General features: G+C 52.3%; 1 protein-coding gene across 1 annotated transcript in view; it reads left to right on the top strand.

Moving 5' to 3' along the window:
• Nucleotides 1–14,363, top strand: part of SCN4A (sodium voltage-gated channel alpha subunit 4) — a 54,881-nt gene that overhangs the window by 16,127 nt on the left and 24,391 nt on the right. Inside the window, exons 5-14 of the mRNA XM_063178741.1 lie at nucleotides 621–749; nucleotides 828–919; nucleotides 2,812–3,138; nucleotides 4,794–4,857; nucleotides 5,707–5,848; nucleotides 6,621–6,833; nucleotides 9,024–9,179; nucleotides 9,380–9,503; nucleotides 10,570–10,808; nucleotides 13,349–13,522. Coding sequence (XP_063034811.1) covers nucleotides 621–749; nucleotides 828–919; nucleotides 2,812–3,138; nucleotides 4,794–4,857; nucleotides 5,707–5,848; nucleotides 6,621–6,833; nucleotides 9,024–9,179; nucleotides 9,380–9,503; nucleotides 10,570–10,808; nucleotides 13,349–13,522 — 1,660 coding nt within the window. The remainder of the gene's footprint in view (nucleotides 1–620; nucleotides 750–827; nucleotides 920–2,811; nucleotides 3,139–4,793; nucleotides 4,858–5,706; nucleotides 5,849–6,620; nucleotides 6,834–9,023; nucleotides 9,180–9,379; nucleotides 9,504–10,569; nucleotides 10,809–13,348; nucleotides 13,523–14,363) is intronic.

The raw sequence follows: 14,363 nt of genomic DNA, 5'->3' as shown, positions 1-14,363 counted from the left end.
GTCCAGGCCTGCAGGAGCTCTGGTGGTGCTGGGATGGGGCTGCTCCTCAGGTTTCCCTCTGCTGGAGAAGCTTTAAGGCGATGGTGAAGGAAAGGAGTCAGTTTCTGACGGAGGGTTTGGATCCAGAGCTTTATTCTGGCCCACAGGCCTCTGAATGCAGCACCAGCTCCAGCAGAACTCCCTGAGCCCGTGGTTGCTGCTCCTTTAACCCCGGGAGAGGGGCAGGGAAGGGGCAGGGAGCCACCAAGCAGGGACAGGAGGGGAGGGACAAAGGGACAAAGGACACCTGGATGGCCCAATGCCCCCCAGGGGTAGAGGGCATCCTTTGAATCTGCCAATCACTCGATGCCATTCTGGAATGCCAGGACTGACAGACAGTGCTGGGAGGGGAAAGGAGAGGTGACTGACACACCTGGGAGGGAATTATCAGGGGAGGGACTCGAGGTTCTGGGGTAAACCCTGAAATCACAACACAACAGAGGAGAAAACCTCTCCCAGTGCTGAAGCACCCCAAAAACACATCAGCCCCCAGAGTCAGCTCCTCAAGACATTCCCCCTGGAAGGGGTGGGCAAACCTTGGACCTGGGCAAGTGTGTCCCGGGTGACCAGTCCCGTTTCAGATACGCCTTCACTGGGATCTACACCTTCGAGTCTCTCATCAAGATCCTGTCCAGAGGCTTCTGCATCGACGACTTCACATTCCTGCGTGACCCGTGGAACTGGCTGGACTTCATGGTCATCTCCATGGCGTGAGTCCTGTGGGATGGGGAGGAACAAGGAGTGCTCTGGGCAGAGCCCCTGCAGCTCCTCCCTCTCCTGTCCCACAGCTACATCACCGAGTTCGTGGACCTGGGGAACATCTCTGCTCTCAGGACCTTCCGTGTCCTCCGTGCCTTGAAAACCATCACGGTGATACCAGGTGGGACTTGGGGCCTCCCCTCTGTGCCTTCCCCTGAGCTCAGGTGTTCCCACCATTCCCAGAAATTCCTGCTTATTTGGCCAGCTCCAAGGGAAAACAAAGAAAATTAGGTATTCCATAAATTTTCCATGTAAATTCAGCTTTTAGGCCAGGTCCTGCTGGTTTTACATCTTGAAATCAGCTGCACTCATCAGGTTGTTTGGCAGCCCCTGAAGAGGCAGATGTGATGTTTTTAGGGCTCCTTGGAGATGGATTAAGGGAATTTGTGCTCCCAGTGGATTTACGGGTTTGATAAACCAAATCTCTCCATTTTTGAAGCTATGGACTCAGTTTTCTGCCCATTGTTAGCTGTCTGGTGCTGAGGCTGAGATATTTAACAGGTATTGGTTTAACATCACCCAAAACACCCAGACTCGTGTGAGGAGCACCTTATCAAATCCCTATGATTGCTCATTTCCAAATTTGATACCATTTCAACACCTGGTGCAAGCACAGAAATCTGAAGTGTGAGATTGAACTGAAAATGAAAATTCCTTGTGGTGAATAAATCCTTGTGGTGTCCCTGCAGGCTCCAGATCGTGAGGGTTCACATTTGAATGTTTTTTTCCTTCATCAAACAGGCTAAAAATTGCATTGAGCAAAATGTAAACTGCTGCTTCTTTCTGGAATGACGTCCCAAGGGCTCTGCAGAAATAGCAGTGGCAAAAAATAAGCTGGTTTGGAACATCTGACTTTGGTCAGGCCCGTGGAGAACAGGATTTTACTTAAATAGTTTGGGGGAACGATGACCTGGCAGGAGGGCAGGGCTAAAAGTCATTTCCTTGGAGAATTTTTCCATGTGAGAAAGCTCTAAAGATGAACATTGGGATGTCCTGGCATTGTCCATCACCCATGTAGACCTTGACTGACAGGAACTCCATCCTCCAAGGAAAAACCCCATTGAGGATCTGTGGATGAGCCTCCCTGGGGAGGGATTGGTGATGGTGTAGGGAGAGATGAGTTAATCCAGGTGCAGATGTCACTTTGTCACCTTCACTGGGGCACACCAGGGATTTGCCAGCTTGAAGGGATCAGGATGAGAGGCCTGGCAGGGCTCTCAACCACCCAGGTGTGACCGTGTTCACAGGGGTCCGAGGATGAGGGAAGAGATGAGGATCTGACTCCATGTTTCAGAAGGCTGATTTAATATTTTATGATATATATTATATTAAAACTATACTAAAAGAATAGAAGAAAGGATTTCATCAGAAGGCTGGCTAAGCTAAGAATAGAAAAAGAAGGAATGATAACAAAGGGTTGTGTCTCAGACAGAGAGTCTGAGCCAGCTGACTGTGATTGGCCATTAATTAGGAACAACCACATGAGACCAATCCCAGATGCACCTGTTGCATTCCACAGCAGCAGATAACCATTGTTTACATTTTGTTCCTGAGGCCTCCCAGCTTCTCAGGAGGAAAAACCCTAAGGAAAGGATTTTTCATAAAAGACATCTGTCACACCCAGGGACAGCAGTTAGGCCAGGGAGGCTTTTCTGGAGCTGGGAGAGGTGCACAGCATCAAACAGCTGGGCCAGCAAAGATCTTCTCCACGTCCCACTCTGAAGTGCTTCACTCCAGTGGCTTGGTACAAAAAAATGCCAGATTTAGGGGGAAAAAAAGAAAATGCAGAGGAAATGATGGCTGCCAGGCTCAGATAGGTGTTGGTTTGGATATGCCAAGGCTGGGATGGGGAAGTCACCAGCACCAACCCAAGGGTGACAGCTTTGTGTGGGCACAGAGCTGGGCTGTGATGTGAGCACAGAGCTGGGGGTCACTCAGGGGTGACAGCCAGTACCTTCTGGGGACACCACAATTAACCAAGAGCAGTCAGCTCAGTGGTGGCGCCTCCCCCAGGGCTGAAGACCATCGTGGGGGCCCTGATCCAGTCAGTGAAGAAGCTCTCGGATGTGATGATCCTCACGGTTTTCTGCCTGAGCGTCTTCGCCCTCATCGGCCTGCAGCTCTTCATGGGCAACCTGCGGCAGAAGTGCGTGCGCTGGCCTCCCCCCAACAGCACCTTCCTGCAGGACCTGGGGCTGGACAACGACACCTCGGCCAACTCCACCTTCTACGACTTCATGGATGACTTCACCGGGAACTTCACCGGGAATTTCACCGGGAACTTCACCGGGAACTTCACCGGGAGCACCTTTGACTTTGAGGCCTACATCAGCGATGAAGGTAAAGCTCCTGCACCCCTTCTCTCCTGACCTCCACCCTGGTTTGCTCCTCAGTTTCCTGCTCCTCCTGGCCACACCAAGGTTTGCTCACAGGGACCTTCCTGCCCAGGCTGTGCACCCTCACCAAAGGGACAGACGGGATCAAATCCCCCTGGACAGGACAATGAGGTCCACTTGGGCAAGCTGAGCTCTTCCAGGAAGGTTTCACAACAGGAAGGTTGGGATGGACCAAAGTCTCCACCTCTATCACTTGCTGGTCAGGGCCAATGTGCCATTGGGGGGTTACAGCAGGGAGACCAAACCTTTGAGAAGCAGGTGGAACTTTGGGTTCCCTGTTCCTCTGGTAAACCAGGGGAAAAACTCCAAAAAACCAGAGGAAAAGATGTAAGAATGACATTTTGAATCCACTTTTTACTATCTGGATCCTTCCACAGTGCCCAATGAACCCTTCATGCAACACCACAAAAGCCACAGGAAGGCAGGGAGAGACAAAGGGAGGGATAGAACCAGCACAGCTCCTCAGGAAGATCTACCTTTCTCCTTTCTTACCCCTTCTTTGAAAATTTTACCTGAAGTTTGGTGGGTTTTTTGTTTGTTCTTCAGTTTTGAGTTTTTAAACTCCATGAGAATGTAAAAATCTAGCAAATCTGCCTGGTAGAGCTGCAGGGAGCCCCACAGGGATGCTCCACACCTCATTCAGGACACTCAGCAGAGCTCAGAAGGCTGGGCTGGGTCTCAGCTGAGCTGCTTGGCCCAACAATCAGCTCCAGCATTCATCACAGGCAGGTTTTGGTAGGGGACAAGTTCCATCCATAGGATCTTGGATCTTCCATCCATGATGAGTTCCAAGCAAAGAGGAATTCCCAAGACCAGGAGTGTAGCAGAGCAGCTGCTGGGGCCAGCCCAAAAACCTGGAATTGCACAAACAGGGTATTTCCTCCCTGAGCCCCCACAGGATAAAGAGAAGCCCCATGGCAAGAAGGCAGGCAGGGCCAGGGAGGACCCAGAAAGGCCCAAAATGCTGGGAGGGCTGTGCTGGGTGATGTCCAGGACTGGATCCAGCTGCCCTCTGCCACATCCAAGTGTGGGTGTCTGCAGGTGCTCCTGTGTCCCTGGGCAGGTCACTGTGCTGTCCCTGCTTGGCAGCTCCTGTGGATCCCTCAGAAGGAGCTGTAAGGACCCCTGGAGTCCCCACCAGCGATGGGAGCAGCAGGAGGAGCTGCAGCCATGGAGCAGGAGCATTTCCCCAGGTTGTCCTGGTTCTCCTGCCATGCCCCATGCTTGGTGCTTCCTGCCAATGCCCCAGTTTGCCAGGAAAACAGCCCAGCCTTGATCCTTGGACCTCGTGTTAACCCATTCTCCAGGTGGCCTGGCCCTGGCCAGATCCAGAGGGGTTTCCAGGCTTGGGAGGGACCTGGCTGGATTGATGAAACAATCCCAGGAGCTCCCTGAGACAGAGCCAAGACAAGCAACAAAGTCAACAGAGAGTAGATAACCAGCACGTGCCTGACACTGGGAGTCAACAAATTCCCCTGGGATTTAAGAATTTCCCTGACAGCAAGTTGCACCCAAGAGTTTGAAAATCAATATTTGTGCTTATTTATTTATTTATTCATCCATTCATTTTTATTCCTTGCTCTTTCTCCACCTGCAAAGCCAATTACTACTTCCTGGAGGGAGCCCTGGATGCCCTGCTCTGCGGGAACAGCAGCGACGCTGGGTGGGTGAGACCCCCTCCCTCTGCACCCCAAATTTATATTATTTAAAATGAAATAGTACATATCTATTAGAAGTAATGGGATGAGATTAAGGTATTTTCATTAATTTTTTGCCTTAATTCACTGTAATCAATTTTTTTGCGTGTGTGACAGGGAAACTAATTTTATTATCAGTTAAAAGGGGAAGGGAAGGGAAGGGAAGGGAAGGGAAGGGAAGGGAAGGGAAGGGAAGGGAAGGGAAGGGAAGGGAAGGGAAGGGAAGGGAAGGGAAGGGAAGGGAAGGGAAGGGAAGGGAAGGGAAGGGAAGGGAAGGGAAGGGAAGGGAAGGGAAGGGAAGGGAAGGGAAGGGAAGGGAGAAATCCCCAAAAAACACCTCTCCCAAAGAAATCCCCAAACCCTAACTACCTCAGTGTACAACCCAATCCCAAGGAAAATGTGTTTTCCCACTTTAAATAAATATATATACTTACAGCTTGAGGGGTTTCAGTCTGAGCCTCCAGCCCGTGACAGCTTTGGGGGGCATCAGCTCTCACACAGGGGCAGGTGGTGCCAGTCCAGGTGTCCCACCTGTCCCATCCTGGAGGGGAGGATCCCCCTCTGCACCCCCTCCCTCAGGGATGGCTTTGAGGGGAGGGTCCCCCCTGTGCCCCCTCCCTCAGGGATGGGTTTGAGGGGAGGGTCCCCCTGTTGTACCCCCTCCCTGAGAGAAGGGTTTGAGGGGAGGGTCCCCCCTGCGCCCCCTCCCTCAGGGATGGGTTTGAGGGGAGGGTCCCCCTGTTGCACCCCCTCCCTCAGGGATGGGTTTGGCTCTGGGCCATGCCAGGGTCTCACTCCTGCTGCCCCCCTGGCAGGAAGTGCCCTGAGGGCTACGAGTGCATGAAGGCCGGCAGGAACCCCAACTATGGCTACACCAGCTACGACACCTTCAGCTGGGCCTTCCTGGCCCTCTTCCGCCTCATGACCCAGGACTTCTGGGAGAACCTCTTCCAGCTGGTAGGCACCACCCCTCCTCCCCTGTGCCAGCCTTCCTCTCGTCTCTGTGCTGCCCCTGAGGTGAAAAGTCACTGACTGGAACCTTGTGGGCCCTTCTGAGGTGAAAAGTCACTGACTGGAACCTTGTGGGCCCTTCTGAGGTTTGTGGACCCAGGATCAGTGGAGGTGGAGATGGTCCCATTTACTGCTTCCCTAACATGGAAGACGCTGTGTTTCAGTGCAGTGTATTTCCCAGGGTGCTGCCAGCTCTAGCAGGGAAATCAGGGATTTATAAGATTGTCCAGAGCACCTCTGGCTCGAGTTTAGGGACAGGGTTCACTTGTCCCCACCTTGAGTTGTCCTCTAGGGAGACACCACAGAACCCCAGCTGACCCCAGCCCCAGAGGCTGGCCAGGTAAAAGGGATCCCACACCTGAGGCTCCCCCTGTCCTCTGAAGGTTTGCCCAGATGATCACAGTCAGAAAAGGACCCTGCTGTCCTGAAGGTGAGCCCTGAGAAGGTGAGCGCTGAGCAAAGCGAGTCAGTGATGGAATATTGGCTGCATCTCCATCACTCCCAGCCCTCAGGAACTTTGTAAACCAAGGCTTCTCCGTGCCTACCACCAGTCCCAGCCCAGTGCCATGGCTGCAGGAAGGTCCACTGGGCAATGACCAACTCTTGGAGAAGACAGGAGCAAAATATTTCCCTCCTACCACAACCAGGAGGGGCAAAACCTTCTCTTGGGAGCGCCACCAAAGTGACACGGTGACATTCCTGCCACCTCTCCCCACAGACACTGCGGGCAGCAGGGAAAACCTACATGATCTTCTTCGTGGTGGTCATCTTCCTGGGCTCCTTCTACCTCATCAACCTCATCCTGGCCGTGGTGGCCATGGCTTATGCCGAGCAGAACGATGCCACCATGCTGGAGGAGCAGCAGAAGGAGGAGGAATTCCAGCAGCTCATGGAGCAGCTGAAGAAGCAGCAAGAGGAGCAGGAAAGGCTGGTAAGTTGGAAGAGTGGAGGCCAAAATGAGGGGTCTTGGGGATAGGGAGAGGAAATGGAGGCAGCAACAAGCATGGTGTAAAATCCGAATAAAAATTCCCTTTGGTCCATAGGAAGTAGAGAAAAAATGGATCAACTGTTTTGGGCATCACATCTGAATCAGAAAACTGAGATACTATCATGGGTGGGGACAAAAAAGGCTGAAAAGATCAAATTTCCACATCCAAATCCCAGCCTGGGGTGCACTGGAAGGCGCAGAGGGGAGCAGCACAGGGATGTTTGAGAGGAGGAGGAGGTGAGGGACATAAAAGACCTCAGAAGCTCCAGAGGATCTCCTGCAGCACATCAGGAAGGCTGGCAGGAGCCCAGCTCGGTGCCACCAGGACACAAAGGAGCACTCAGGGAAGATGGGGCAGCTCAGCTCAGTGTGTCAGCAAACCCTGCGCTTTGGGGGCACAACCAAGGGCTGGAGACACCCTGAGCCTCACCAGGGAGCTCCTGGTGTCCTTGTGGCAGCCAAGGAAACTGGAATGGTGGAAGTGTCCATGCTCATTGCAGGAGGGTTGGAAACTGATGGTCTTTCTGTCCCTTTCCCACCCTGGGATCCAATGAGCACCAGGTAGGAAGGGACCTCCAGGGTCATCTGTTCCAGCCCTGCTTGGCCAAAGCACAACCTGGACAGGAGATGTCCCCCTGTGGTGCCACGATTTTACCTTCACCCCTTTGCCATCCTTGGCAATGTTTTTCAGTGCAAGATTCCTATAAAAACACGGCCAAAAGCCTCCGGTGCTGCAGCCCAGCCATTTTCCAGCTCTAACCATCCTTTTGGTCCATGTCAGCAGCATCCACAGGAGACATCCCAGAAAATCTCTTTGGGCAGGTCACCACCTGCCTCACAGGTAGAGAGACACAGACCAATGTTTGACTCTCTCCAGACCTCTTATCTCTCTTCTCTTATCTGTCCAGAGCTACAGCATCCCCTGGGAAGTGGCTGCTCCTCTCTGGCTGCTGCTGTTTGCAGGAAGGGTCTGAGCCAGCCCTGCCCGAGGATCAGGCTGGTGCTGAGTCCCCCTTTCTTGAGCAAATCCAGCAGGGAAGTGCCCAAAGGCTTTGTTAAGGGATATCTTCCTTTGGAGTCACACAGAGAAATGGAAAAAACAGAGGGAATTAAGCTGAGAGTGAGGGCAAAACACCTACAAGAAACTATAATTATAATTTTTATATTAATACTTAATCTCCCATTATTGAAAAGGAAAAAAAAGGACAAAAAATACTTTTTTTTTTTTTTTTTTTTTTTTTTTTGCTTGCAATGGAAATGTGTTAATACAACATTTAGTGCAAGTGCAAAAATCCTGGAGGTCACATTTCAGCAAGAGCCTTGAGGATTTTGCTTCTTTGCCACTTTGGACGAGAGCTCATTGCAAAGGGCAAAGTTTCCTGCTTGAAGGACCAAGGTTTGCTCAAGTTTTTGCCCTCAGGAACTATTCCTGACCAAACCTGAACAAACCTAACTCAGCTGTGGAGAGCTGAGTGCAGGGGGTGCAAGGGAAAGGGGAAACTGTAATTTGTGTAATTTTGTGTGAAACTTTTTATTTGTGAAAATAGAAGTGGTTAGAGGTGGTGTGTAGTGGGAGGTCAGGAGTTTTAGTGGTTATAAAATGGTGTTTGTTGTATTGTATATGTTTGGTATTGGGGGTTGTTATTTTGTTGTATGGTAACATTTTGTAGGGAAAAGGGAAAAGGAGAGGAGGACGAGGACGAGGAGGAGGAGGAGAAGGAGAAGAAGGAGGAGGAAGCAGAGGAGGAGGAGGAGGAGGAGGAGGAGGAGGAGGGGGAGGAGGAAGAGGAGGAGGAAAAGGAAAAGGAAAAGGAAAAGGAAAAGGAAAAGGAAAAGGAAAAGGAAAAGGAAAAGGAAAAGGAAAAGGAAAAGGAAAAGGAAAAGGAAAAGGAAAAGGAAAAGGAAAAGGAAAAGGAAAAGGGAAAAAGAAAACCAGGACAGCTTGGGTTGGGAGGGATATGGAAGCTCATCCAGCCCCCCCTGCCATGGGACACCTCCCAGCAGCCCAGGCTGCCCCAAGCCTCCTCCATCCACCGCTTCCAGGGAGGGAAGGAATGTTCCCAGCCCCTGGAGCCCCCAGCCACGGTGGGATGTCCCCATGGCTGCGGGCACAGGGGTGACAGGGTTGTGCAGTTGCAGGAACACTCATCCAGCAGCAATTCCCTGCCCAGCAGCGTGGCCGGGAAGGGACAGGACTCGGACCTCAACAGTGACCAGGACAAGGCCAAGGACTGCAACGGGCAGGTGGTGCCCAAGATCACCCTGCAGAGAGCCGACACCGTGGTTGATGTAGGTGCCAGCCCTGCCCCTGCCATCCCCGAGGGTGCCCACCCCCCTGAGTGCCCACCCCACCGTGGGTTGGGTCCCACAAGCCTTTTTGGGGTGCCCACCTTGCACTCAGAGGTCTCTCCAGACCATTCCCTGTTTTCTGCCTGCTCTGTCTCTCAGAGCATGGAATAACTCTGCATCCCTCCCTCCTCTCCTCCCAGTTCAACTCCACCCATGAGCTGGAGAAGCCAGACCTCAACCACCTCACTGTGGGCAACCAGGATGGGCCAGGGCTGGAGAAGAGGGTGGGAAGTGCCATCAGTGTCATCTCCAACACTGTGGAAGGTATGTCCTGCTGGGTTAGGGTCCTGCTCCGTGCTGGAGGGCCTGGGTTGGTGACAGTGGCTGTCCCAAATTCCCAGCCCCACACAAGGGATGGCTCCAGCCCTGGGATCAGTGATGCTCAAGCCAGACTTTTCATCCCAGCTCACTGGGATGATGTCTGGAGGCAATAATCCAAAATCTCACACAAATTAAAGAGATTGCAGCTGGTCAGAGGAGTTTCCAGAGCCAACTGGGAACTGCTGAGCAGCTCCCCAGGAGCTGCAGTGTCAGCTTCAGCAAAAAGCGCCATGAACTCAGCAGTTCATGTGCCCTGTCCCCCAAGAACGGGCAGAAAACGCCCTGGTCAGCCTAGAGCAGTCCCCTTGGGTGTCCTGGCAATCTCAGGGTGGCAGGGACACCTCAAATCCTGCCCAGGGGCTGGGAGCAGGATTGGATCCACAGTTCCCTGGCTGATCTGCCTTTTCATCCCTCTCCAGTTTGGAGGGTCTGCATCATCTCCATGCCTGGGCATGGGAAAGCTCCTCCTTTTAGCCCCTGTATTTTTTGGGTGCCACAACACAAAAAGGATCTAAAGCTTTTTAAAAGTATCCAGAGGAGGGTTAAGAAGATGATGAAGGATGTGGAGGAGCCACATGAGGAGTGGCTGTGGTCACTTGCTTTGTTCAGCTGCAGAAGAGGAGCCTGAGGTCAGACCTCAAGGGGCAGCTCTGATCTCTGCTCCCTGGGAATAAGGGAACGAGCCATGCCAGGGGAATTTGGGATGGATATTGGGAAAGGTTCTTCCCCCAGAGGTGCTGGCACTGCCCAGGCTCCCCAGGGAATGGTCCCAGAGCTCCAGGAGGGTTTGGACAGCGCTGCCAGGGGTGCCCAGGGTAGGAGTGTTGGGGTGACTGAAGCTGCATCAATGATCCCTGTGGGTTTCTTCCAGCTCAGGCTGTTCCATGATATTAAAGTCATAGATCATCCAGAGCTGGTCCAGGGCCTCAGGAGAACTTCTCCTGAATGTCAGCACTTGCCCACCCAGGTGAGGACAAGATAATCCCACACTTTTCTTTCCCACCCACAGAGCTGGAAGAAGCTCACCAGAAATGCCCACCCTGGTGGTACAAATTCGCCCACACATTCCTGGTCTGGAACTGCTGCCTTCCCTGGGTGAAGCTGAAGGAGTTTGTCAAGCTGGTGGTGATGGACCCCTTCGTGGACCTGGGCATCACCATCTGCATCGTGCTCAACACTCTCTTCATGGCCATGGAGCACTACCCCATGACGGAGGAGTTCGAGAATGTGCTGACCGTGGGGAACCTGGTAGGGAGCTCCATTCCCTCCTTCAAACCCCCTCCCAAAGGGCAGATCCTCCCCTGCTGCTGTGTGAGACATCCCAGGGCTCTGCCCACAGCGTCCCTGAGCAGGGCTGGGCTCTGGGATGGACCAAGGGCTCTGATGGGATTGGGATCCACCATTCCTGCTCCCCTCCTGCTGCATCCTGAGCCACCCTGTGCACCGCAGCCCTGGGTGACACCACAGTGTCCCCAAGAAAGGTTGGGTGGCCACGGGGCAGAGCAGAGGGTGTTCCAGACTGTGGGAACAAACAGGTCCCTGCTGAGCAGGAAGCAACAATGCAGCATTAAAATTAATAATAATCAAGGGTTTGTCCAGTGGAATCACTGCAAATCTCAGCTGTCCTGATTTTATAGGTGCATTTAGTGGCTGCTCCTGCTTGGAGCTGGCGGCAAATGTCTGTGGTGGTTCTTCATTTGAGGTCACTAAATGTGGTTGTGTTTGTAGGTGTCTCAGTGTCACAGACATGTTTTATGAAAAATCCTTTCCTTAGGAGTTTTTCTCCTGAGAAGCTGGGAGGCCTCAGGAACAAAATGCAAACAATGGTTATCTGCTGCTGTGGAATGCAACAGGTGCATCTGGGATTGGTCTCATGTGGTTGTTTCTAATTAATGGCCAATCACAGTCAGCTGGCTCGGACAGAGAGTCTTAGAGCCTTTGTTATCATTCTTTCTTTTTCTATTCTTAGCTAGCCTTGTGGTGAAATGATTTCTTCTATTCTTTTAGTATAGTTTTAATATAATATATATCATAAAATAATAAATCAGCCTTCTGAAACATGGAGTCAGATCCTCCTCTCTTCCCTCACCCTGGGACCCCAGTGAACACCACCACATCTCAGGACAAGGGAAGAGATAAGAATCTTGACTTTATGTTTTAGAAAGCTGATTTATTATTTTATGCTATATATTATATTAAAAGAAAATTATATACTAAAACTATACTGAAAGAATAGAAGAAAGGATTTTATCAGAAGGTTAGCAAAGAAAGAATGAATAATAAAATCTTGTGACTGCTCACAGCCTTGACGCAGCTGGCTGTCATTGGTCATCAAGTAAAAACAATTTCACATACTGGGTAAACAATTCACTATGTCACATCCTAAAGTAGTAAAACATGAAGAAGCTGAAGTTGAAGCTGAAGCTTCCCAGTTTCTCAGGAGAAAAGATGCTGGCAAAAGGATTTTTTATAAAATATGTCTATGACAAATGTCTCTGAGCTGGATGGATCGGCGGTGGGACAAGCCCGGAGCCCCTGGCAGGGGTGGAAATGCTCTGAGGATGGGAGCGCTCCCATCCCCCGGGCTGCCCCAGCACCTGGAGCGCAGCCCCGGAATGACAGACGCCGCTGTCTGTCCGGCGGGCGGGACCGGCTCCGGTTTCACTCAGGAAATACAAGGGGATTCATGGGCCGGGGCTCAAGGCACGGCCGGGCTCGGGCGGCTCCGGGGCTTCCTCCGAGCCAGGAGCGGATCCGGGGATGATGCGCAGGGGAAGGGCCGGGCGGGGATGGAGCAGCAGGAGGAGGAGACACCCCTGAGACCCCTGGGCTGCCCCAAATCCCCTCCCGTGCCCGGGGGGAGCTGCCTGTGCCACCCCAGGGTGTGCAGGACAGGGTAGGGCCAGCTGGGACCGGCAGGACAGGGGATGTTTGTGGGCTGGCATGATGGGGACACATGGGGACAATCACCTGGGACACTGGAGCAGGACAAGAGGATGTTTGTGGCCATGTAAAGGATATGTGGGAACAATCCCCTGGGACACTGGAGCAGGACAGGGGATGTTTGTGGGCTGGCATGATGGGAACACATGGGGACAATCCCCTGGGACAATGGAGCAGGACAGGGGATGTTTGTGGCCATGCTGGGGACACGTGGGGACAATCACTGGAACAGAACAGGAGATGTTTGTGGCCATGCTGGGGACACATGGGGACATCCCTCAGGATGCAGGAGCCTCCCTGCTGCTCCTCCCTGCTCTGTGAGGGACAGATCTGTGCCAACACCATCTGTCACCAGCCTCTGCATGTGCTGTGCCATGGAATGGCAGCAGGGACGGTGACTGTCACCTGGCTGAGCCCTCTCTGCAGTGACGCAATGCTGCGGGTGCTGCTGTGGTCCCAGGAAAGGCACAAAGTGTAAAACCCAGCTCAGCTCTCCCAGGGCTCAGGGAGGGACAGGGGCATCCCTGCAGCAGCCCAGCTCCCAGTGCTGGGATCTGCGATTTCCCAGTCATTCCAAAGGTGTCTCCTTGCCAAGGAAATTTTATTTTTAATTTTCAGCTGCCAACACTCACCTTAGTGTCCCTCTAGAGGAATCAGTCACCAGTATTCCCAGTCTGGCTTTACCACCCCACTGGGCAGCACCTGGGAGCTTGTTCCCAACTGGGACTGGCCCTAACAGGGTGAAATGCTTTGGGAATACCCCAAAAAAGAGGGATGCTGCCCACCCCACTCCACAGCTCAGCCCTGGTGTATGAACAAGTGGTCAAGGGTGCTGCTTCCCACAGGTTTTCACAGGCATCTTCACGGCAGAGATGGTCCTGAAGCTCATTGCTCTGGATCCCTACGAGTATTTCCAGCAGGGCTGGAACATCTTTGACAGCTTCATCGTCACCCTGAGCCTGGTGGAGCTGGGCCTGGCCAACGTGCAGGGGCTCTCCGTGCTGCGCTCCTTCCGCCTGGTACGTGCTGGGGACGCCTGGGCGGTGACAGGGACAGGGGTGGCTTCTCCAGCCTCCTTCATGGGCGGGGGGGCTCAGCTTGGGAGGGCCCAAATTGGCCCCTGTTAAAGACAAGACTGAGTTAAATATTCAGGGAAGTTGGAGTCAGAGCAGGTGTGGTCTCAGGGCTTCTGCTGGTCAGAGTGACCCCAAGATGTGTTAGAAAGTCTATTTTCCCAGCCCAGCAGTCAAAGGAGTCAGAACTCGTCTGTTCTTGTTCTCAAGGTTGTTTATTGTTTCTTATCTATAAAATTATTTCTCTGGCCTGCCGAGGTCCATTCAGCAGGTCAAACAGAGACACTCTGGTGTTATCTTTTTATTCTGAAAACTATGTGTACAATATTTACAATTACTTCCCAATACCTATCACCTGTGTTAGACAGTGAGCTTCTACTCTAAACAATCCAAAAGTGCCACCATCACAGCAGAAGATGGAGGCCAAGAAGAAGAAGGAAAAAGGACAGAGTACTCCCAAATTCCTCCATCTTGGGACTCTAAGCCCCCATTCTAAAAACCCAAAAAAATCTATTTTTCTTTCTTAAGTAGAATAATCTATGATTATTCTACTTAAGACTTCCGTGGCTTGCAGATCCTCATGTAAGGTTGGTAATTTTTTTCCATGGGTCATAATCAAAGTCACAGATGTCTTGGGCTCTGTGCCAAGGTCTCTGAGCCCTCTGGCAGGGATTTGGGCAATCCAGGACAGCCAGAGGGGTGTCCTGAGTTCCGACAGTGTGGGTTCAACCCCTCCTGCCTTGGTCAAACAGCCCCAGGAGGGTGCAATGGCAGTGTCACAGCCTTG

The sequence above is a fragment of the Melospiza melodia genome, chromosome 30 (assembly GCF_035770615.1).
Source record: "Melospiza melodia melodia isolate bMelMel2 chromosome 30, bMelMel2.pri, whole genome shotgun sequence".
Taxonomy (NCBI): domain Eukaryota; kingdom Metazoa; phylum Chordata; class Aves; order Passeriformes; family Passerellidae; genus Melospiza; species Melospiza melodia.
Note: the sequence above shows the minus strand (reverse complement) of the source record. Positions and strands in the feature narration are given on the sequence as shown.